The 26,205-nt window shown below is 34.8% G+C and overlaps 3 protein-coding genes across 9 annotated transcripts in view; all 3 read left to right on the forward strand.

The window, feature by feature from the left end:
- Positions 1–20,714, forward strand: part of LOC114256846 (phosphatidylinositol/phosphatidylcholine transfer protein SFH13) — a 58,429-nt gene extending 37,715 nt beyond the window's left edge. For both annotated transcript variants that reach the window (XM_082881716.1, XM_082881717.1), the window contains exon 15: positions 20,590–20,714. The gene's annotated coding sequence lies outside the window, so the exon portion shown is untranslated. The remainder of the gene's footprint in view (positions 1–20,589) is intronic.
- LOC114256849 (GPI-anchored protein LLG1) lies at positions 174–4,180 on the forward strand. Of its 2 annotated transcripts, XM_028196532.2 has the most exons (4): positions 174–563; positions 650–706; positions 3,150–3,445; positions 3,907–4,180. In XM_028196532.2, the coding sequence occupies exons 1-4, from the start codon at positions 449–451 to the stop codon at positions 3,925–3,927; spliced, it is 489 nt and encodes a 162-aa protein (XP_028052333.1). In that variant the 5' UTR covers positions 174–448; the 3' UTR covers positions 3,928–4,180. The 2 variants fall into 2 exon arrangements, with proteins under 2 accessions (XP_028052333.1, XP_028052332.1); XM_028196531.2 differs by lacking the exon at positions 3,907–4,180 and having other exon boundaries at positions 3,150–3,746.
- Positions 9,307–26,205, forward strand: part of LOC114256848 (GPI-anchored protein LLG1) — a 43,781-nt gene continuing 26,882 nt past the window's right edge. Inside the window, exons 1-3 of one of the 5 annotated variants that reach the window (XM_082881719.1) lie at positions 9,307–10,016; positions 10,129–10,185; positions 19,653–20,298. In XM_082881719.1, the coding sequence (XP_082737845.1) occupies positions 9,902–10,016; positions 10,129–10,185; positions 19,653–20,038 (558 nt within the window). In that variant the 5' untranslated portion in view covers positions 9,307–9,901 and the 3' untranslated portion in view covers positions 20,039–20,298. Of the gene's footprint in view, positions 10,017–10,128; positions 10,186–19,652; positions 20,299–24,124; positions 24,231–26,205 lie in introns of those variants that run through there. The other 4 variants (XM_082881721.1, XM_082881718.1, XM_082881722.1 and 1 more) reach the window with 4 other exon arrangements.

Genomic DNA, 26,205 nt, shown 5'->3' on the forward strand with positions numbered 1-26,205 from the left:
TAGTTAATACCACACTAATTTGATAGGATTATTAATACCTCACTATTAGTATTGTGAATCAAACATGACCTATAAGTATAATTTACACTTAAAATCAACTAAATAAATATATTTCTGAATTTTATATAAAAAAATAAAAAATATAATATAATACAAGTGATATGTGTAATTAGTGGAGGTGTCATGTGTGTAAGTGGAGGTGGGGAGAGATTGTGATTGTGGAGAGAGTCAAATATCAGCTCCGCTCAACTCTTCTCTTTTGACGCGGTTTTAAGACCTAACAGTCTCTCTGTTTTTGCGTATATTGGCTGTACTCCATTCTCTCTCTCTCTCTCTCTCTCTCTCTCTCTATTGATGTATAGATAAGAGATACAATCTCTGAGCTGAATCGTTTCCTGAGATCAAGTTGCCACAGATACGGCGATTTCTCTCTCTTGTTTCTCGGAAAATGGAGCAGAAAAATCAGTGTTTGTTGTCTTCGTCTTCGACTCTTTTTTTTCTTCTCTTCTTGTTCCTTTTGACCAGCCTCTCTGTCTCTGCATCTGCTTCCTCTTTCATTTCAGGTATGCAAAACCCAATACTTATCTTTTTATATATGTGTATCTATTGTAATAATAGTAATTTTTACATGCGGGTTTGTGTAATGCAGATGATATATTTGGGGGTAGATCTTTAATGGGTCGGAATCTTCTTCAAGCCAAGAAAGGTGCTTTTTTTCTTTTCAATAATACACTTTTTAATCCATTCCTTTAATCGGTATTTTTCATTTGAATTTTTGTTTTGTTTTGTTTTGTTTTGGGGGTTTATAATGCATGTATCTGCTGGATTTATATGCTTAAAATTTCAGCAAAATATATGATGATTGAACATTGACATATGGTTAGATCAGATTCAATAGTAAAAAAAAACAAAAAAAAAAGAAAGATGAATTTCTTTATTTTGACTATATAGCCTTGATTAGTCGACCGCACTTGATTGGGACACAATGTTTAGTTGGGTTTGATTCGGTTATTGTTATATCAGATTAAAAGTTAACTAGGATGGCCCTCTTCCAAAGAAATTATCAATATTGTCTTGAGCATTTTCATTTTTTGAGGCATCCAACCACAAAAATCCCATATTTGGCGAGCTACAGCCTATATGGATTTGTTTAAGTCAATTTATTCAATACTTCTCTGATGGCCAATGGTTTCTGATATATTTCTTCTTCTGCTTTTTTTTTTTAATGAGGATGCTTTTGGGTTTTGGTAACTTGACTGTTTGTTTCCAGTTGGCTTTTGTACTGTCCAACCTCTTGGTGGGGATTCCATTCCAGTTACTCCTCCAAGGAAAACTGAAGGAGAAACAAGAAAAAAACAAGTAGTTCTTCATTAAGAATGACACTTCTTGTTAGAGTGGAGTCAAGGCATCAAGTATTGAGTTAGTTTGGGAATCAATATAGAGTTACTTCGGATTTTGTACGTGTTAGCAATTGTTAGTTAGCTGACCTAGTTCCAAGTTGTTGCAAGTAGGGGTGTTCACTTGTCAGTATGGGTTGGGTTCACCCTTGGCCCGTCAACCAAACAAAACACTTTGTATTAGGGAATCATTCATTCAATACTTGACCGTCCTACTGTTCAAACGTGGCTGAGCCAAATTGTTGGTTTTGTAGTCAGTTTGGTGTACACATATGAAAAGCAATATTTCTCGGTTGGGTCAAGTTAATTGGTTGGGGTGTATTCAGAAACCGAGACCCGTCCGCCAATCCGAAAATATCTTGTCCTTACAATCGCTATTGACCGCTGCTGCTTTCAAATCCAACCATTCATTTCATTTTCGGCTCAGGTTGGGTCAGTTTGGACGAAGAGCACTAGTTGCTAGTTAGCTTTCCAGTTACAAAGGGATTCAGTGATGTGTATATATATTGAGCTTAGCTTATTTGAGAGAGATCAATTCAAATGAATGTAGTAGGTGTGTGTGGGGTTTACCATACCACATGACCATATGTTTTTAAAATTCTGTTGTGCATAATTTTTAATTTTGTGGAATGTAGTAGGTATGCAATCTTGGGGATTAAGGTTTTTGCAAGTAAAATACAAATGAATGTTTTTTTTTTTCTTTTTCCGGCAAGACATGTTAAGATGTCCTCTATCTTATCTTAATACTGAAATTCACATGTTCATTACTTGTGGGATGATCATTACTTGTTTTGAAGGTTTACATTAGTATTTAGGGATCAAAGTGTCAAAATCACGTGCATATTACTCACTATTGTAGTTCAGGGAATGAAGTAATATGGAATTGAGTTGCAAAAATAAATAAAAAAACTTGAGGAGCAAGATCTTCTGTCACTCGAATGTTTAAGCAGTTTTCTAACTCGGTGTTCCTTCAAAACTTTTACATATCAACTAAAACTTGTTTCCAAACATTTTGACAAAGCCATTTATAGCATACCAGTATAGTGTTGTCTTCTGGTATCGAAAATGGAGAGATGAGCAAAAGGATTCAAATTTTACTTGTTTATTTATTTTTCTGGTGTGAGACAAGCTCAAGATTGTTTGACATGTCCTATATATTGTGTGAGGTTTGTACCATAGGAGTCTGAACATTCTCATGCAAATGATAATTCCTTGGGTACATGCTTGCATGTTAATACAACCACGTGTTAATTATATGACACCTATATCTCTTGCTTGAGTTTTTAAAGTTACTAGAACTAGGTTTTGATGGGAAACAGAAAGGAATTGATTGAAGAAATAGGATTAAATAATTAATTTTGATAATATTTTATATTTTGAGATTTATTTTATTTTTGAGAAGTTCTTTTAGTTAGGGTTTCTTGAATGCTTATAAATAGCCCAGCCTACTTGTAATATGTTTATGCAGCTTTGGGTTGATGAGATATTGAGTAGGCTGTGGCTGTTTGAGTTTAGGGTTGTGGCCCTTGTGATCTTCTTCTTTTATACTATTCTACTTCTTATTTTTTTTGATCAATTCTATGTATATTTTGGTTTTGTGATCAATTGAATAGCTGAACAGATTTCTTAATAGCTGTTCGCCATGATGTTCATTTTGGCTACTAACATATAGTAAAGAAAATTGTCTCATTTTGAAAGTCGGGATCCCTAAAATAATTCTTGAATGATATCTTTGCATCATGTTATTTGCAGCTTGCCCTGTAAACTTCGAGTTTTTGAACTACACCATCATCACCAGCCAGTGCAAAGGACCGCAGTACAAGCCCAATATCTGTTGTCCAGCTTTTAAAGAATTTGCTTGCCCTTATGTGGTGGAGATAGATGACTTGTCTAATGATTGCGCCACAACCATGTTCAGTTACATCAACCTCTACGGGAAATACCCACCTGGCCTTTTTGCCAGTTTTTGCCGGGAAGGGAAACTAGGGCTTGCATGCCCTGCAACTGCACCTACACAATCGGCCAATTCCAGCAGTGGAAGTCAGATTGTACGCAATCCATCCCTGCTGCTAGTGCTCGCAACGGTCCTCCTAGTGGTGGTGTTATGATTGTTTTGATGGCTTATACGTTATTTTCTGGATATGTATACATTGTTGTGCTTTGTTAACCTTGCTGAAATCACGGTTTCCAAACTGGGTTTTGGCCTTGGTTTCTTACATTTGCTAGGGTTCCTATTCTTTGATTTCACTACTGAGAAAATAGTGTTGTTTGTATTGGTTTGCACATTAATTGATCAGATGTTCTGGAAAAAATGGAATTCTTGGTCTTCCCCAAGATCTTTTAATTTAATCTAGGCTTCCATTGATTATGTTATGGATCTGCTTCTCCCCTGATTCCCAGACAGAAAGCGAATGTTCTTGCATGACTTCATCATTTAGTTATATCATTGCATCAACACTGCAGTCTTTTTCGACAATCACACTAATGACGTTGAAATTTCTTCTTGCAGCAACGAGGATTATTCTGTTGATTTCTCGACACAAAGAGGCGACATTCTGGGGGATAAAACGATTAGTATTAGTTACATACATGCAAGAACTGCAGGGAAGACAACCCCCTTCTTATTTTATTTTATAATTTCGTTGTCTTCTTCTACAGATACAGGGAGTACTTGGCAGAACTTACAGTTACAGCTTCTTCATATGTTCTTCGTCTACTCAGATTTGAGACAGCAGTGTTAGAGAAGAAAAGCTTAATGAAAAGTTTTATGATGCGGCATATTATACCTTGGTTTCCTTTCTCTGTCAAAATAAGTTTTGCACATCATTTTTTTTTTAACCCCCCTGAGAAATAAGCTGGTAACAACTACAATTGTAGGCTATCAACTCAATACTGATGTGGCGCTCCGAAATCATTAATAGCAGATTAGTTGGGCGGAGAAGCTAGCAAAAATAGATTAAAATAAGCCATATTGTTTGTCTGTCATATGTGCCTTTTTTGGTTTTTTGTGATGGTTAATTAAGTTAATTTTTTGTCATTTGGCAAGTTTTTAACTAAAAAAATCAAATAAAGAGCCCTTGGTTGAGGAACATGGGTGGTCTGTTTTTATTTTATTTTTTGTATGCCCTTATTAATAACCAAAATTGAAAATCAACCAATCAAATGCTATATATTTTTCACATCGTGTGATTAAAGTCACATTATCCGATGAGTTGGTGGAGTTATTCTAGATCTCTATATGCGTAACTAGTTCAGTTCATAATTGTAAAAACATCACAATTATATATATATATATATATATATATATATATATATATATATTATTTATATGGAAGACATAAAGCACAATTATCTCATTTTAAATAAGTTTTTTTATATGCAATAATTTTGTGTACAAATTATTTTTCATAAATATGTAATCATAATATTCCCCTGTGAATGTGGCCTCTTCTCTATAAAGAACGAGGATGCATGGTCAACACTACTAGAGACACCATACTGATAGAAAAACAACAAATATTCTTAATTATTAAATCAAGTGAAAATGTCAAAAGACAAGCATTTTTTAAACATAATTTAGTAACTGAAGGTATATTAAGAAAGTTATATTTAAACACTGAAAATTTGTACCTAAACTAGATTTAATGATACAAATGTAGTAGCAAATTTTTAGTGGTAGTGAAAAACAAAGGACTAATTATACTTCTTCGACAAAAAATTTTGATAAAAAAATGTTACATTTTGTGACATTAAAATATCAATTTGTATTTATATAAATCGTTCGTTAAAAATTCACTAAAAAATTGGCATGTGATTTAAACACAACATCTTAAATATTATGAAATTTTTAAATGATTTTATTTTGTTTTTCCTTTTTTTTTTCTTCATAACAGTAACCATGGCAATAATAGTATGAACAATGCTACAGACCCCCAGTGACGTGGCGCGGCCTCATTGGCTGAAAAAAAAAAAAAACAATTTTTTTTTTTCGCCTAATCAATACCCTATACGCACGACCCCCCAGCACCCCCACTGGGGTCAGAGGCATTTTCCTAATAGTATAGGCACACAATTATTGACGTAAGTAGGAGAAATAAGATTAAAAGGAAGAAGAGAAACGAAGTGAAAAAATTACCCATGACATGAGTCATGACACTCATATGCTAAGCAACCATATATGTTGAGTGGGTAGGAGAAACTAGAAAAGGAAAGACATAAAAGAAAAGATAGAGAGGAGTAAAATTATTTTAGGGTGAATTACAAATCAATGAGGTTTTAATTTTTATTTTTTTTTGATACGTGAAAAAATTAAAAATTTTAATTATTAATATTTATAAAATTTATCATTGATATGTAATTATTTAAAATGTCAAAAATGCATATATTATTATTTTTTTTATCTATTTATGTAATATATTTATAACAAAAAAACAAATAAAAATAATTAATATAAAATAACATAATTAAAAGTTACAAAATATATTAAAAAAAAAGAGAGAAAAATAACAAATCAGAGTAGGAGTTGGATTTTTTTTTTTCTTTAGAATAATGGTAAAATTTATAAATTTTAATTATTAAAATTTTAAATTTTTTTATGTAATAATTTTTAAAAAGTTAAAAAAAAAAACAAAAACAAAAAATAAAAGTGAAGTAATAGTTTATTTGGAGCTGTTTAAAATAATTTAAATAAATATATTTTTTAATATTTTTGTAAAAAAATATATAAAAAATAATAATAATAATGTGACCTTAAGTGTACTTATTTAGGTAGAGAAGTGCACTTATCTGTAAGAGCATCTCTAATGGTGAATCATTTATTTTATTAAATTTGAGTAAAAACTCCATCTGATATTTGGTACTCTAATTGAACATTTTTTGCTGTCATCAACAAACAGGTCGATCGGGGGAATGACCAACCGAATGTCTGGTTGGTCAACAAGCAAGGGCAATCCACCACTACCGAAAATTATTTTTCTTTCCATTTTTGTTTCCTCAATTCCTTTGCTTTTGGTCTTTCTCTCCATTAATTATTTTTCATTCCTTTTTGCCTCTATTAATTATTTCCAACAAAAAAAATAAATATAAACATATTAAAATTTGTAAATACACCCAGCAAACAACGATGTATTTGGAACCAACCCATAACTGAAAAACAAAGTGTAATGACTTCTTATTTGTTCATTGATTTTTCATCCTCTTTTTCTTCTTCTTCATCCTTCGATGATGAAAGTGATAATGCAAAAATTGTTTCACTTGTGGGTCTTTATGAGATAAATAATGCTAGTATGATACAGATGTTGACAGGAAATGATCAGCCAAAGAAAAAAGGTGGCTCTGTTGTTGGACATAAATACATATGTCGCGAAAGAATAAAGGGTCATGATCGATTGGTTGTGGATTATTTTGCTATAAATCCAGTTTATTCATCTTCAACATTTCGGAGACATTTTAGAATGCGTCGTGATCTGTATCTGCGAATTTTGCATGCTATTGAAGCACACGACAAATATGTTGTTAAAAAAAAAAAAAAGATGCAGCTCATATTCTCGGATTGTCTCCACCTTAAAAGATGACTTCAGCAATTAGAATACTCAAATATGAAGTGGTAGCAAAAGCGGTTGATGATTATGTGCGAATTAGAGAAAGCAACACAATTGAAAGTTTGAAATACTTTTGCAATTCAATTATCGAAATCTTTGGACCTGAATATCTTAGATCTCCATCACCAACTGATATTGCTAGATTACTTACTATTGGGGAGGTTCATGGATTTTCGGGTATGTTGGAAAGTTTAGATTGCATGCATTGGGAGCGGAAAAATTGTCCGATGGCATGGTAAGGTCAATATGCAAGCTATCAGAAAAAAACCAACAATAATTCCTGAAGCAGTAGCTTCTTATGACTTGTGGATTTGACATGCATTTTTTGGAATGCCTGGATCACACAATGACTTGAATGCCTTGGATCGTTCGCCCTTATTTTCTGATCTTGCTTAAGGGGAAGCTCCACCTACTAATTTTACAGTTAATGGATACACTTACAATATGGGTTATTACTTTGCTGATGGTATATACCCTCCATGGGCAACACTAGTGTAGACAATCTCTTCTTCTCAAGGAGTAAGGAAACAACATTTTTGTATGATGCAAGAGTCAACATTTTTGGGTTCCAACGCCTCATCTTCAGTTGTTGGAGTCGAATATGGATTTGCTGGTGGTGTGGGTTTCTTGTTTTGTGTTCTAATTTCATCCCACTTATAACTTTGGAGCAAAATTTTCCAACTTGTATCAAATGTAAAGTGTTTTTTTTGGATTGCATTATATATGTGCTTAGCTTCAGTAACCTGAAAAATGAAATACATAGTAATTATAACTAGTAGATACAAATCAAAAAATATATATGCCATAACTACCAATAAAAATTACCTTGTCTGCCTCAATTGTTCAATTTTGTTGCCTCAATTGAATTTATTCAAGAAAACCACAGAACTTATTAATTGCCTTTTGCATCATAGATCAACGGTGAGACAAAGAAATAAGGTTTCGATTTGATTAACCATTCAATTGTGAATTAAAATAAACGAGTATCTGTTCTCAAAATATTATCAAGGTTTGACTATTACCTGCAATGGGATCTTGAGAGATGACTAACCAAGATCTACATAAAGTTCTATCTTCTATATTGGTGAACGCTTTGCTACGAGGAATACAAGAAGCTTCAGAAATAATACTTACATCATTGCTCTGATAAAAAGTTTGTGATTCGTAAAACATTTCAAAATCTTCCATAGTTTGAAGGTAAAAGTTGTATAACTAAACCAATTAAAAAAAAAATCAATATGATCAAAAATTAAAGTTGATAGTGAAATAAATTGTAAAAGAAACAACTGACAAATTAAAGAAAACCTGAAAATTTAAATTAACAAGAACCATCTCATAAAATGAACAATTGAAAAATGAAAGAACAAATACATATTGAAGGAAATTATAACAAAGAAAACAGAAAACTGTAATGATATTGTGAAAGTAAAACAGAAATCAGCTCATATTTTATAGACATCACAATAGTGGTAACTTTGATCAACCATTTGCAAAACCAACAGAAACCTTATAGAGCAGACACCCTACAAAAGCAACGGCTAATTTTAGATAGGATTTTTGTACTTCCCTCAATTGTTGGTCACAAATTTAAAACTGTTGGCACACAATTCACACAATTTTACATGCCTGTAGAGACAAAGAATGTCTGGGTGGACATCCTCCCAGTCGTCCGAGGGCATGAATTGCTGTGGAAATTTTCTACTAATTAGATGACCGGGAAGACAACCGGCCAGACGTTCGACTAGTCGTCATTTGTTGCCAAACTAACGATACCAAACAATGAAATGGTGAAGGTTTTCAAAAATTCTCTATTCGGTGAAATATTTTTAATATTCTCGATTTGATAATAATTTAATAAAATTGTTAAAATTAAAAAAAAAAATTTATCAAATTTAAATTTGATGATAACTTTGACACATAGAGTTAAAAGTGGTCTCCGTGGATAGAGATTGTGATTAGGGATGTAATCGGTTCGGGACGGTCGGTGTTTAGGTAAAAATTTACACCGAACCGATAATGTCGGTTTTATTATATGGAAAATCAATACAAACCAAATTTTTTATCAAACCGCACCAAACTGCACTGATTCAAACGGTTCGGTTCAATGTGGTTTAATCGGTTTAAGTACTTTCAAAATTAAATCATTTCTTAAATTTGTAGTATAATAAATAATTTATATAAAAATATTAAATTAGCCATTTGTATACAATTTTAACCATATCTAATCTAACCATTTACAAAAATACAAATAAAAAAATTAATAAATACTAAAGTTTGAAGCTTTTACTGAATTAGAATTAGAAACAAAATATAATCTCAGAACTAAAATTTTGACATCAAAACAAAACCAAAACTTAAAACAATCATCCTATAAGTCTAAACCACAAGTCTATCAAATAGAGTCAAAATATTCATTATATATTTAATATATATTATATGTAAATATATTCGATCGATTTCGGTGCAAATCGGTGTATAGTATATCAAAATCGACATCAAACCAAAAACTAAAAAAAATTAATTTCTAAAATCGAACAGACCGATTCATATTAAAAAACTGACTAAATGTAATCGGTTCGACTCAATCAATTTAATCGATTTTTTCAATTTTGCATACCTCCCTAATTGTGATTGTCGAGAGACCTAAGTCAAATATCAGCTCACCTCTTTTCTTTGACGCGGTTTTAGGAACCCAAAAATCTCTCTGTTTTTGCGTATAGTGGCTGTACTCTATTCCTTCCTTTCTTCCTTCCTTCCCCCTCTCTCTCTCTCTCTCTCTCTCTCTCTCTCTCTCTCTCTATTGATGTATTACATATTAGTGCATCTCTATAATCTCTGAGCTGAATCGTTTCCTGAGATCAAGGTGCCACAGATCCGGCGATTTCTCTCTCTTGGATCTCGGAAATGGAGCAGAAAAATCAGTGTTTGTTGTCTTCGTCTTCGACTCTCTTTTTACTTGTCTTCTTCTTCCTTTTGACCAGCCTCTCTGTCTCTGCATCTGCTTCCTCTTTCATTTCAGGTATGCAAAACCCAATACTTATCTTTCTCTCTGTCTCTCTCTCTCTCTCTCTATATATATATATATCTATTGTAATAATAGTAATTTTTACATGTGGGTTTGTGTAATGCAGATGATATGTTTGGGGGTAGATCTTTAATGGGTCGGAATCTTCTTCAAGCCAAGAAAGGTGCATTTTTTTCTTTTCAATTATACCCTTTTTAATCCATTGCTTTAATGGGTATTTTTCATTTGAATTTTTGTTTTGTTTTGGGGGCTTATAACGCATGTATCTGCTGGATTTATATGCTTACAATTTCCGCAAAATATATGATGATTGAACATTAACATATGGTTAGATCAGATTCAGTAGTAAAAAAAAAGAAAGATGAATTTATTTAATTTGAGTATATAGCCTTGATTAGCCCACCGCACTTGATTGGGACACAATGTTTAGTTTGGTTTGGTTCGATTCGATTTGGTTATTGTTATACCAGATTAAAATTTAACTAGGATGGGCCTCTTCCAAAGAAATTATCAATATTGTCTTGAGCATTTTCATTTTCTGAGGCATCCAACCACAAAAATCCCCTATTTGGGGAGCTACAGCATACATGGATCTGTTTATGTCATTTTATTCAATACTTCTCTCTGATGGCCAATGGTTTCTGACATATTTCTTCTTCTGCTTCTTTTTTCTTTTTATTTTTTATTTTTTATTTTTTAATGAGTACGCTTTTGCGTTTTGGTACCTTGACTGTTTGTTTCCAGTTGGCTTTGTACTGTCCAACCTCTTGGTGGGGATTCCATTCCAGTTACTCCTCCAAGGAAAACTGAAGGAGAAACAAGAAATAAACAAAAACAACAAGTAGTTCTTCATTAAGAATGACACTTCTTGTTAGAGTGGAGTTGAAGCATCAAGTATTGAGTTAGTTAGGGAATCAATATAGAGTTACTTAGGACTTTGTACATGTTAGCAATTGTTAGTTAGCTGAACTTGTTTCAAGTTGTTGCAAGTAGGGGTGTTCACTTGTCAGTTTGGGTTGGGTTCACCCTTGGCCTGTCAACCAAATAGAACACTTCGTATTAGGGAATCATTCATTCAATACTCAACCGTCCTACTGTTCAAATATGACTGAGCCAAATTGATGGTTTTGCAGTCGGTTTGGTATACACATGAAAAGCAATATTTCTCGGTTGGGTCAGGTTAATTGGTTGGGGTGTATTCAGAACCAAGACCCGTCCGCCAATCCAAAAATATCTTGTCGTTACAATCGCTATTGATAGCTGCTGCTTTCAAATCCGACCATTAATTTCATTTTCGGGTCAGGTTGGGTCGGTTTGGACGAACAGCCCTAGTTGCTAGTTAGCTTTCCAGTTACAAAGGGAGACATCAGTGACGTGTATATATATTGAGCTTAGCTTATTAGAGAGAGATCAATTCAAATGAATGTAGTAGGTATGTGTGGGGTTTACCATACAACATTACTATATGTTTTTAAAATTCTGTTGTGCATAATTTTTAATTTTGCGGAATGTAGTAAGTATGCAATCTTGGGGATTAAGGTTTTTACAAGTAATATACAAATGATTTTTTATTTTTATTCTTTTTCCTGCAAGACATGTTAAGATGTCCTCTAGCTTATCTTACACTGAAATTCACGTGACAGCTTATATGGGAGTTGCTAATTACATTTTTTATGTGCAAAATTGGGTGAATTTTCAATCCGACATCATGTGGCCTTCAATATATATACCATCTGCTTGTGGGATTATCATAAGGAAAAAGAACTGCTTGTTTTGAAGGTTTACATTAGTATTTAAGGATCAAAGTGTCAAAATCATGGGCATATCACTCACTATTGTAGTTCAGGGAATGAAGTAATATGGAATTGAGTTGCAAAAATAAAAAAATTCGAGGAGCAAGATCTCTTCCATCACTCCAATGTTTAAGCAGTTTTCTACCTCTCTGTTCCTTCAAAACTTTTACATGTCAACTATAAGTTGTTTCCAAGCATTTCGACAGCCATTTATAGCATACTGGTAGAGTGCTGTCTTCTGGTATCGAAAATGGAGAGATGAGCGAAAGGGTTCAAATTTTACTTGTTTATTTATTTGTCTGGTGTAAAACATTCTCAAGATTGTTTGACATGTCCTAAATATTGTGTTAGGTTTGTACCGTAGGAGTCTGAACGGTCTCATGCAAATGCTAATTCCTTGGGTACATGCTTACATGTTAATACAACCAAATGTTAATTATATGACACCTAGATCTCTTGCTTGAGTTTTTGAAGTTACTAGAACTAGGTTTTGATGGGAAACGGAAAGGAATTGATTGAAGAAATAGGATTAAATAATTAATTTTGATAATATTTTATATTTTGAGATTTATTTTATTTTTGCGAAGTTCTTTTAGTTAGGGTTTCTTGAATGCGTATAAATAACCCAGCCTACTTGTAATATATTTGTTAGAAATTGGGCGCCCATGTGGCATAACTCTTAGAACCTTTTGAACCTGAACCTTTTGAATCTTTTCCATGTAAGTTTGAATTTGAATTCAAAACTTATTTGGATAACCATTCAGGATATCTATATCTATCATATCAATAGATATGGATAGATGGATAGATAGATATTGGTTATATATCAGATTATATGGTTAATCTAAAGAGATACGTGTATAAGATATACGTTATGTGGTTTTTACCCATAACCTTTTTTCCTCGACTCTCTCTCTGACTCTCTTCCAGAAAATAACGATCAAGCCATTTTGCACTGTGACTTGTGTGGGTGATACTCATTTTGTAGTATCACTCCACTGCTAGGTTCGTTAACTGATTAGATTTTGGAAGCACGTGATTTACCCATGAGGTTGTGTCCTTAAGGTATTATCCGAATTATTTTTTCCCGCTGTAATATAATACTTTGATATGGGTTTTTTCGTGCTTTTTTTAATGCATTAAAATATGTGTATTTTTTTTATATAAATATATACACATTATATGCATGAAAATTAATGGAGGAGGAAGATGAAGTGCACGATTTTTTTTGCACTTCAACTCTCATTGATTGAGAATGTGATACATTTCATTTTTATGTTCATTAAATGTTATTTTTAATGCCGTAAATGTTTTTATTGTGAAAAATGGAGTTCGACAGTACAAAAATCAAACCAGAAAACACCCTGAAAGGCAGAGCGTGGGCCTCACGCGCCACCTGACGCCGTGGGAGGCTTCCACGTGCTGTCACGTGCTCTCACGCGCCACCGCGCGCTCTCACGCGCTCCCACGCGTCTCCACGGGCGCGCCCTCCGCGCCACACATGCGCGCCGAGCCGCGAGCCGAGCCGCATGCTGAGCCGCGCCGTTTTTCCTCCGCCGGCTTGGCTGCTGATGAAAGGGTCTGTTTGTTTTGTTTTTAAATTCAGAATTACATTAAATGGTCATAATTAATTCGTTATAGTTTTGTTTTAAGCGTGGTTAGTACTGTTAGACTCATAATTATATTTTCTATCTTTTGTAAAATTTTGAAAATTTTATGAAAATAAAAAGTATTTTTCCTGTGATTATAATTCATTATTTATGTTTCAAAATGCTTCTAGTATTGCATAAATTATTTTCTGGGGTTTAATTTTTTATTGTAGACTTCTGAAATATTTTTCTATTTACTGGAATAATTTTTTTCATTTTATCAGATTCTGGAATTTTTTATTTCTAATTTAATGTGTGTTTATTAGTTATTTAGAATTCCAAAAAATTTCAGAAAAATTTCAGAAAATTTCAGAAGTGATACAGTTTCTGTTATGGCATAATTTGAATATTAAATACAGCATATTATTTTTTTTAGGGTTTGTAATATGTTGTGATTAGAATAGCATGATTAATTATTTTTTATTTTAATTCCGTTATTAAATGTAACATAGCCTGTATTGATTGTGAATCTACATTATGATGCTATTGTATGGAATTAGAATTTTTAATCATGCTTTTAAACATGCCATAGTTAGTGGGAGGTTGTTCGGTTAAAAGAAATCTTTGTAGATTTACTCCCGAAAACCAATATTTTGCGCATAAATTAAATTGAATTTTGGATAATTGTCACCTGTGGCGCAAGAGATGATTACGAGCATAGCAGATTTTTGATCTTGCGACTTGTGTAATATTGTCACTATTTAATTTAGATTTTTGCGGCAAAATTATATTATGCTAATCAAATTAATCCCAATGCGAATTTCTCTCTAAATTGACTTAGCTTATGGAAGTTAATTGGTTGACCTAAACTTAGTAAAGATGTTCAAATGTGAACAATGTAATCCCATTCTTTAGATGAGCAAAAGTCTTGGAGACTTTAGGTCAAGTCTTAATTGAGTCAAAGTAAGGAAACATGACTCAAAGTCGCCGTGGTTTTGTTGCCTTGTTTGGCATAATAAAAACTAATGTGTGCGCTATGGTTAGCGGCATACTACGTAGTTTTGGTTGGCGAGTTTTGGAGTTATGAAATTAGTAAGCCCTGAATAGATCTGTTTGACTATTGAGCTGCGCGGATTGACTTTGTAATTTGACTTGTAAATAATGTTACATCATTAGATGAAGTAACATTCAAGAGTCCCGTCATCCAAGAAATGCGAACTTAAATAAATTAGTCATTAAGTGTAAGACGAGTAGCCAGTATGAGCAGTGTTTTGCTCTCTACCCAATTATTTGGAGTGGATGGAGAAAAATTTCATGCACTATAATAGTGTGCGTTGAAATATCACGTGAAGTTAAAAGATTAGCGCTTAGAAGCTGCAAAATCTATTAACACTAAGTGAAAAGATTAGCGCTTAGAAGCTGCAAAATCTATTAAAACTATGTGATAAGATTAGCGCTTAGTGGCTGCAAAATCTATTAGCATTGCCAACTTGTCTAAGTCTGGACACTTACTGTTTCCACACTTGAGTGTGAGACATGAGGAGGGGCTTCTTTGTATGATTCCTTAGCTAGGCTAACGTTTTTTAATAACGTTTACCACTAAGCGCAAACATTGCAGCATAATAATGAAAAGGTCAAGGCCGACAAGGTTGTTATGACTCTAAGAATAGACGCATGACTCGTGAGAGCATTGTGTTGAATTAGACTCTTTAGCCTAATTCGCGCTTAAGTTACTTCAGGAGCTGTCATAGTTGATAGCTTATTCTCTCTTTCTTGTGGATAGTAGAATTAATTGCAAGTAACTATGAAGCAAGAAATAGATATGGCAAGACGAGTATCGTCATCTTTCAACTAGATGCAGTAAAGTATATGGAGAATAAAATTGACTTGAAGGTGCAGGGGATTAGCACTTACTAGTTAAATTTGCGACTTAGGCGCACTTGATATCTCCACGATATCCTTTTATGATCTAGTGAATATGAATTAGTTGTGAGTCATTAAACCTTTAAAACTTGTCTTCGAGAACTCACACATTAAGATGATTGGAATTAGTTTATGACATTGGTCATGAACCAGTGGCTTATTATACTTAATCACATTAATGAGATGATGACACGATGGTTTGAGTAGGCCTTCGCGGGCCCACTCGCTTATGACATCCTGCTCTCATTTGAATGTGTAACTTTGTTCGCAATGGGTGCGCACAAGTAAGTAGGAAAGCCGTAGAAGGTCATTTGTTTTGGCGCATTTAGTCCACTATGATATTTGTGACTAGATATGTGTAAGGGTATGATAGCTAAGCTTCAATCTCGACACATTTATAGATTACGATACGTATCTGAGTCAAGACTATTTGATCTCCCATAAGTCAAAAGTTTTGATATGATTTTTGACATTGCACATATGAGGTCGAGATCAATTAGATAAGAGCTTTTGTGCTTTTTAGTTTTGACCAAGGTAGCGAGTATCTATTTGAGTTATTTTTAGAAAGCTCTATGAAGAGAGATGAATGCTTAGAAAATTGATTATTCCTAATACTCAATAACACAATGGTGTAGTAGAGATAAGGAATTAAGTATTATTAATGTTAGGTGAATAATGGCGCAAAATGTTTTTCAATTGGGAAGTGCACTAGTTTGTTGCCTATATCCCTAACTAAGTGCCCTCCATGTCAGATTTTACACTCCATTTTGAGTAATGGGTTAGCAGAGAGCCATCTATGGGCGATCTGTAACCGTTAAGCAGCTTATCTTTATTCTACTTCTCATAAGATTGCGAAGTTAAGACCTAGGGTTCTATAGCGCATTATTGTATGCTGTCTTGTAAACACAAAGGGTCGTGTGGCACATTATTGTATGAGGTTATGCAAACCCTCCGGGTCATGTGCATATAAGTAAGCAGTTTTGTGGTAGTGTAACTAAGTCACATAAAGTTTTTTTAGTAAAGGTGACGTGAATAGAGTTTTGGAACTCTATAAGATAGAGAATTCTAAGCACAGCGCTTTATGTAGCCTAGTTGAGAATGGAAAGAAATTTCCAATATCCTAGGGACAGTGGGGGCGATGTGCCTACTAATGGATTACTCCATTAGAGAAAAATACTCTACATTCTTAGTTGCGTGGTAGCGAATGTGAAAATTTTTCACGTCATCACTGGATGATTGAAAGGGAAACATTCATGATTACTCCGCAAGATGATAAAGAGCCTAGGATAATGCCAAAGGCTCTAGTCTCCTGTTTTTTAGAAAGTGGATTAATGTTGCGCAGTTTAAGACAAAGTCTTTGAGGATTAACTATTTCTATAATTTGGTTGACTTTCTATTATGACGCGAAACTGTTCTAAAGTTATGCGTAATTTGGATAGTCATTGTTGAGGCATAAGGCTCGCTAGATACCGAAAAGTCTCACCATTGAGGAAAGTGTAGACCATGAGAAGACTTCCTCCTGGGGAGTGAGGTTATTTTGACTTAGGCTATGATTGACATAAGTTCGGAACATTGATTTGTGGACATTGTGACCCAACTTTCTCGTTAGAGAATTAGATAAGTAGATCTGTAGGGATTTACTTTCTGCTTTTATGGTGAAAAGTTAGGAGCGCAAAAAGGTTGCTAGTTTCAATAAATCTTTATAGCCTAAAACAGTTATCAAAATAGTGGTTCTTAGATTTCGTCAAGCCATGATAGGCCAACGATGATCGATGAAGATCACTGAGGCATGATCAATAGTCCAAAAAGAAGTTTTCCCTTACTTAGTCATTATGAGCCAGGAATTTATAAGGTTGTCGCCACCTGGGGTAGGCAGTCCTCTATTGTAGATATGATGGACATGGATGATGTAATTTATATGCTCGGATGTACGATCCTTAGGGACTGTTTTAGAAAAATTCTCGGTTTGTCTTCGATGACTTACATAGAGAATATCCTAGAATGATTCTAGATGTAAAATTGCAAATCCATTGACTTACCTATCGGTAAAAGCCAGAGCCTTAGCTATTGAGTGAATCCTCGGATTGTCTTTGGGAGAAACAGATGACCTATATTCCTTTATTTTTTCTTTGTTGTGGGAGCCTAAAGTACGCTATGTGGGCGTATTCGGCATGATAAGTGTTATCTTTGGTAAATGGTCAACTGAGTTGTTTAGACATTGACCTTGCTCATTAGACTGTGGATAAAATGCTTTACTAGTAGTATATTAATTTGCTTCTTGTAAGATTCAATGCGCTAGTTGGGCGCATCCAGAATGAACGCAAATTGGTCACCAAAATATCTTTAGAGAGGTAATTGCGCAAGAAGTAGTGATCTTGAACCACTTCATATGAGACGCAAATGGTGGATTCTGTTGTATATGCTTATCGCAAAAGGTGTTGACAAGGGTTATGCTTGGAATCTAGAATTGCGCAGACTGTGGTTGTGTTTTTTTTTTTTTTAAATCGATCACTTATTTGTTATGAGATGATGGGATGTTGACACTATTATGGTTTGTGTCATAATGATTAGTAGATGATGATGTCAGCAGGCAAGATTGGCTCACTCACACGAGCAATCACTCTTGGCGCTTGGGAGCGAGCAAGGATGAGACTAGTGGTTTATTTTTATTTGGAGCCAAGGGAGGCTTAAATAATTCACTATGCATGTCGCCTTAGTTACAACCAAGATGAGGTCGTGTTAAGGACCAAACATGGATGTTAGTATCCACTTTCCATGTTGTGCCTGTTATGATTAGCCAGATGCGAGATCTCATTTGGCGCTTAGAAGGCGAGCAAATAGAGAATTCGGGTTAGGCGCTTGAAAGCGACTAGACTAATATCTGTACGGTGTATCGAGTATGACGTCACTCTTTATGGAAGAGTTACTCCACCGTAGCATGTATTCATACTATATGTGCTTGACGACCGAGTAATGAGGTGAGAGAATGAATCCCTGTTTCCTCACCGTGTGAGTCTTACGTGTCATTATTGATATGACTTTCATTTATGTACCTTTTTGTGACTTTTGACTATGTCATAAGGCAAGGGGTTGATGTTCTGCTACTTTGGTATGTTGCCTGCGGGCATGTATGATTCGGCCTTAAGGGACATCACTAGGAAAGCAGTCAATCCTAAACTAAATGGCATGAGGGCAAAGGGAAGATCATCTAGTATTACACCACTGTTGTATATTCACTGCCGGCAACTCACATCGCTCTGTATGAGAGGCGAATTGAGTGTGAATATATTGCAAGACTTGAGAGGGTCAAACATGCTCTTTTTGAGGGATTAGAGATGTTTTTTGGACCGGTGTAATTAGATGGGTTTGGGGTATATGAGACACTATTTCTGTTCTTTTTGGGTTGATGTCTCTATGCTGGCTCGTTTTGAGTTTCTAGTATAGAGCTCCCACATGCAGGTGTTCTCAGCAGTCGCACGGTGCAGTGGCTAGTATGAGATTGTTTATTTTTTTGGGGAGATTGAGATAGAGATGTGGCAGTGTCATGCCAACTCATGTCCGAGTGGGAGATGTTAGAAATTGGGCGCCCATGTGGCATGACCCTTAGAACCTTTTGAACCTTATCCATGTAAGTTTGAATTTGAATTCAAAACTTATTTGGATAACCATTCAGAATATCTATATCTATCATATCAATAGATATGGATAGATGGATAGACAGATATTGGTTATATATCAGATTATATGGTTAATCTAAAGAGATACGTATATAAGATATACGTTATGTGGTTTTTACCCATAACCTTTTTCCCCAGACTCTCTCTCTTTGACTTTCTCCCAGAAAACAACGATCAAGCCATTTTGCACTGTGACTTGTATGGGTGATACTCATTTTGTAGTATGACTCCACTGCTGGGTTCGTTGACTGATCAGATTTTGGAAGCACGTGATTTACCCACGAGGTTGTGTCATTAAGGTATGATCCGAATTATTTTTTCCCGCTGTAATATAATACTTTGATTTACAATATTTATGCAGCTTTGGGTTGATGAGATATTGTGTAGTCTGTTGCTGTTTGAGTTTAGGGTTGTGGCCCTTGTGATCTTCTTCTTTTACACTTATTCTACTTGTTATTTTTTTGATCAATTCTATGTATATTTTGGTATTGTGATCAATTGAATAGTTGAAGAGATTTCTTAATAGCTGTTCGGCATCAGGTTCATTTTGGCTACTAACACATGGTAAAGAAAATTGTTGTCTCATTTTAAAAGTCGGGATCCCTAAAATAATTCTTGAATGATATCTTTGCATCATGTTATTTGCAGCTTGCCCTGTAAACTTTGAGTTTTTGAACTACACCATCATCACCAGCCAGTGCAAAGGACCGCAGTATGCGCCCAATATCTGTTGTCCAGCATTTAAAGAATTTGCTTGCCCTTATGCGGATGCGCTAAATGACTTGTCTAATGATTGCGCCACAACCATGTTCAGTTACATCAACCTCTACGGGAAATACCCACCTGGCCTTTTTGCCAGTGTGTGCCGGGAAGGGAAGCAAGGGCTTGCATGCCCTGCAACTGCACCTACACAATCGGCCGATTCCATCAGTGGAAGTCAGAGTGTACACGATTCCATCAGTGGAAGTCAGATTGTACGCAATCCATCCCTGCTGCTAGTGCTCACGAAGGTCCTCCTAGTGGTGGTCTTATGATTGTTTTGATGGGATATACGTTATTTTCTTGATATGTATACGTGGTTGTGCTTCGTTAACCTTGTTGAAATCACAGTTTCTAAAGTGGGTTTTGGCCATGGTTTCTTACATTTGCTAGGGTTCCTATTCTTTGATTTTACTACTGAGAAAATAGTGTTGTTTGTATTGGTTTGTGCATTAATTTACCAGATGTTCTAGAAAAAATGAAATTCTTGGTCTTCTCCAAGATCTTTTAATTTAATATAGGCTTCCATTGATTATGTTGTGGATCTGCTTCTCCCCTGTTTCCCAGACACAGCGCGAATGTTCTTGCACAATTTCGTCATTTAGTTATATCATTGCGTCAACACTGCAGTCTTTTTCGACAATCACAATGATAACGTTTAAATTTCTTTGCAGCATTGAAGCTTATTCTGTTGAATTATCAACACAAAAGAGGCAATATTCTGAGGGGTATAACGATTAGTATTAGTTACATACATGCAAGAACTCCAGGGTAGACAACCCCTTTTTTTTATTTTATTTTATAATTTGGTTGTCTTCTTCTACAGATACAGTGAGTACTTGGCAGAACCTACAGTTACGGCTTCTTCATAGGTTCTTCCTCTACTCAGATTTGAGACACCAGTGTTTGAGAAGAAAAGCTTAATCGAAAGTTTTATGATGCGGCGTATTATACCTTGGTTTTCTTTCTGTCAAAATAGTTTTTGCACATCATTTGTTTTTTTCCCTGAGAAATAAGCCGGTAACAACCACAATTTTAGGCTATCTACTCAATACTGATGTGGTACTTCTAAATCATTAATAGCAGATTAGTGGGGGCGGAGAAGCTAACAGATATAGATTAAGGTCTCGTTTGGCAAGTGACTGTTTTAGTTAAAAAATAAAAAAGTCATTAAAAAAATAAAAAAGTCAACAATTCATATCAAAAAATTAAAAATTTTCTTTTCTCTTTATTTTTTACACATTTTTTCATAAAAAGTCAAAAAATTATCCTAAACATACTAATTTTTTTAAGTTTATATTTTAGCCAAATAGTTAAAAAGTTACTAAATTAGCATGTTCCCAAACGAGGCCTAAGATTAGAATAAGCCATATTGAAGATATCATTAAATTTTTCAAGGGTAAAATCGTCAATTTGATAAAATATAAACTAATTTGACAAAAATAAATGTCAAACAAATATTTTTGAATTTTTAAAAATTATTTCTACCCACTAAAAAAAAATTATGTAAAATTGATAAATCTTTTAGACATTTATTTTTTTTTACCAAATTAATTTTTATTATTTGTTTGGATGATGATCATGTAAAATTAATTTTTAAAAATTAATCATGTAATTTTTATTAATTTTTATCAATTTTACATAATTTTATCATTGGTGGATAAAAATAATTTTTTAAAAATTAAAAATATTTTTTTGACATTATTTTTGTCAGATTAGTTATATTTTATTAAATTGACGATTTTGCCTTTAAAATTAAACTATGGTATCTTCAATTATCCTTATTTGGAACAAGATTCAAAATTCAGGATCAAATGTGTCACAATTGAAAAGTTAGCTACCAAAGTGACACGAGTCCCAAACTATAGAGATTGTTAGTATAATTTGCCTTAAATTATAACTTAGTATTACTTCTTCAACAAAAAATGTTACATTTTGACACATTAAAATATCAATTTGTATTTATATAAATCGTTCATTAAAGATTCACTAAAAAATTGGCATGTGATTTAAGCACAACATTTTAAATATTTTGAAATTTTTAAATGATTTTATTTTGTATGTCCTTTTTATTTTTTCATAACAATAACCATTGCAATAATAGTGTAGGCACACAGTTCTTGACGTAAGTAGGAGAAATAAGAATAAAAAAAAAAAGAGAAAAAAAGTAAAAATGAGTCATTACACTCGCTAAGCAACCATAGATGTTGAATTACATATGAATGAGGTTTTAATTTTTTTTTGATACATGAAAAATTTAAAATTTTAATTATTCAGTGTGTTTAGTTTGAATTTTTTGAATTAAGTTTTTTGAAAATTGAATTTTTTGGTTTTCGTATTCTTTTGTTTTTAGCGAATATTTTTTAAATTTTAAACATTTTTTTTTTATTTTTTTAGATGCACTTTAGTTAGACATGTCTAAAAAGTAAAAAATTTGTGAAAAAATATTTTAAAAAATTAATAAATACCTAAAAATATAAAAGAAATGCACTGAATTCTAGTATTTTTTTTTTATATTTTTGGTATTTAGTGAATTTTTAAAAGATTTTTTTTACAAATTTTTTACTTTTTAGGTGTATTTATGTTAGGTGTGTCTAAAAAATAAAAAAATTGCTTAAAATATTTAAAAAAATTCAGTAAAAATAAAAAAACACAAAAAATAAGAAAGTAGAATTTTCTGAAAAATGAAAACAAACAAGCTTAATTTATCATTAATATGTAATTATTTGAAATGTCAACAATACATATATTAATTTTTTTTATCTATTTATGTAATATATTTATAACAAAAAATAAATAAAAATAAATAATGTAAAATAACATAATTAAAAGTTACAAAATAAAAAAAATTAGTTAAAAAAAGAGAGAAATAACAAATCGGAGAAGGAGTTGGATATTTTTTTTTCTTCAGAATAATGATAAAATTTATAAATTTTAATTATTAAAATTTTAAACTTTTTTATGTAATAATTTTTAAAAATTAAAAAAAAAAACAGAAAATAAAAAGTGAAGGTGCCGTTTGGTAACACTTACGTTTTCAGCTTTCTGTTTATATTTATAAAAATTTAAAAAACTCAAATAAAAACTTGTTTGGTAAAATTTTTGATTTATAAATCAGTGGTCTCAGTTTATAAATTTGGCCAAAAAATAAAAACACAAAAAATGTGTTTCCATTTTGAGTTTTCAGTTTTTTTGTTTTTTTTTTACCACCCAACACTAGCCACCACCCGCTACCATTTTCCACAACCGTCTTCCGCCTCCGCCACCACCACCCACCACCCACCCCCCACCACCACCATCACCACCACTACCCACCACCCACCTGCCATCCAACCACCACCACCCACCACTCACCACTACCATCCACCGCCCGCCACCACCACCACCACTACCACCATCACCCACCACCCACCTGCCATCCATCTGCCACCACCACCCGCCACCCGTCACCACCACCCACCACCACCACCCACTCGTTACCACCTATCACCCGCCACCGTCACCCACCCACTCACCCACCACCACCACCACCACCCGCCACCTACCCGCCACCACCCGCCATCCGCCACCCACCTGCCACCACCACCCACCACCCGCTGCCACCACCACCACCACCACCACCACCACCACCACCCACCACCGTCACCCACCCACCCACCATCACCACCCGCCACCACCCGTCACCACCCACCACCACCCGTCATTCGTCACCCACCTGCCACCACCATCCACCACCCGCTACCATCACTACCACCACCCACTCGTTACAACCCACCACCCGCCGCCGTCACCCACCCACCCACCCACCATCACCATCACCACCCGCCATCCGCCACCCACCTGCCACCGCCACCCACTTGCTGCCACCCACCACCCGCCACCGTCACCCATCCACTCACCGCCACCTACCCGCCACCACCACCCACCTGCCACCACCACCCACTACCCGCCACCACCACCACCACCACCCACTCGCTACCACCCGTCACCATCACCTACCCACCCACCACCACCACCACCACCACCAGCTATCCACCACCTACCGTCACCACTTTCCACTACCGTCTTCCGCCGCCACTTATCACCACTCGCCATTTCTCACTCTTTTTTTATTTTAAATTTTTTTTAAACATTTTGTCAATTACCAAACGTGTTTGTAGTTTATGTTTTTCTAAAAATAAACAAAAAATAAACAAAAACCAGTTTATAAAATTTTTATAAATATAAACTGAAAACGTAAACGTTACCAAACACACAGTAATAGTTGATTTGGAGTTGTTTAAAATAATTTAGATAAATATATTTTTTTAATATTTTATTAAAATATAATGTAAGGTAGAGAAGTGCACTTATGTGAAAGTGGAGAGAGATTGTGATTGTGGAGAGAAGAGTCCAGTCAAATCTCAGCTCTCCTCTTCTCTTTGACGCGGTTTTAGGAACCTAAAAATCTCTCTTGCGTAAAATAATATTTTCTCTCGAGTTATGCTGCGCATCCCAAACAAATTATCAATTTTTTTACCAAATTTCTCACTTGGTGGGACTTACATTTGTGTTGATCCCACACCCGTAAAAGGTTTGGTAGAAAATTTGGTAATTGTGTGGGTGAAAATCTGACCACACTGCCCGTTTAGTGATCAGCTGGAGAGCACAAGCAGAATAGATGGCTAAAGTAACCTGAAACAGAAAGAAAAAGCTCCGGCGGTGGTTCTTCCACCCGGGGGCACTCCGACGATCAAGTCAGTATATCTCTCAAAGATAATCAAGTACTAAATTGAATACTCAAAGTATAAGTTACATACCTTAGACCCATGGGGGTGCCTCTCTTTTATAATATACTCAATCCAAGTCCCACTAGAAGTATGACTTCTATGAATTCTAGTTCACTGTTTACTCTGGACTCTTTTAAGTGATAAAGATAAACTCCTTAAGAGTTTTATCCTTATCTTGATTCAGTCCCCTTTGTGCCTTAGGACTCTTGCCCCTTATCTCGGATTCCGATATCTTTGGAGATGACCTCGGCTTCTCCGAGATTACCTCGGCTTAACTACCAAGGCACGTGGCACCTCGGCTGACACGTCGGCGTAACCATGCCACGTGTTGGTATTCAGAAAATATATCCCTACAACTGCCCCCTAGGTTCTATTACCTCGGCATTCTGAGGTGATGGAACCTATTCCGAAATTTTGTCGCTTCCTTCCTGAGTAATGGCTCAAAAACTATTTAGCCAAGATTATCTACTTTCAGCCGACGTGTTCTCTTCGGAGAACAAGGCTTCGATCGCATTCTCCCATGCGCATGAGCTGTCATGCATATCTAACTGTTTCTCTTACGTGTTTCGTCTTTATTGGAGCGTGTTAGTGACGCGCCTGAAGCTGTCTGTTCATTTCGTCTGCGCCGTCTGACGCGTGCGTTACCCTAGGCGTAATGATTGCCCTAATTTCGCCGCCGTTTCATATTTTTGACAAAACTTTTCTTTTGCCTCTTATCTTTTCTTCACTTTTTCATTCCGTCTTCTTGTTTTCTCTCTCTGAAAAGCTCATTCTTCTTCGAATCTGCCATTGCCTCATTCTTTCAAAAGCCCTCTTTGCTGTTGCAATCAATTTCTGAGTTCGGCGAGCACTGCCTCGGCTTCATTTGTCCTGGTAAGATCTTCTTCTTTAATTTTTCCATTCTCTTTATGTGCTTTTGTCTGTCTGTTGCCATTACTGATCTTGTTCGAGGTCTTGGATTTATTTGTATCTTGAATTTGTGGCTTTTACCTTGAACTTCTATGTTTTTTCATCATTCTCTTTGCCGTTGTCCTTGATTTTTTCTGTATTTCTATTGTTTCTGAGAACTATACCTCTGTTCTTGAATCTGAAACTTCATCTTTGTTTTCTCTTTTTGTATCTGCCCCAGATCTGTGCCCTCGATTTTTATCTTCATACCTTATAGATTTGGGATTTGTCTGTAGAACCCTTAATCTTTAGGGAAACCTGAAAAACGCCCACCTTCTGAAACATATTCCTCTTAGTTTAAGCCAACATAATGGGTATGTGGAGGCATAGGGTGAATACCCCGACAAAACTTGAATACTTTAGGCAAGAATTCTCTATCCCAGCCGATGTTCATCTTAAGCTGGCTGGGGATAATGATACCATCGTGCCCACAGACCACACAATGCCTTTTCCAATAGTTGCTTTTACCGAATGTGGACTTCGGCTTCCACTCGATCCCCTTTTTCGTCAAGTTCTCCATTTCTATAAGCTGAACCCTATGCAACTTACTATCAATTCCTATAGGGTAATTAACGGTATTATTGCCTTAGCTAGGCAAGAAAACCTTAGAATCACCCTAGCCGACCTTCAATATTGTTATACCATGTGCCCTCTTGATCTGAAGGATAGGGGTTTTGTCTATTACCTTAAGCCGAGATCTACTCAGTACAAAATTATAGCCGACC

Source organism: Camellia sinensis, chromosome 7 (assembly GCF_055761805.1).
Source record: "Camellia sinensis isolate YWXY chromosome 7, ASM5576180v1, whole genome shotgun sequence".
In the NCBI taxonomy this organism is placed as follows: domain Eukaryota; kingdom Viridiplantae; phylum Streptophyta; class Magnoliopsida; order Ericales; family Theaceae; genus Camellia; species Camellia sinensis.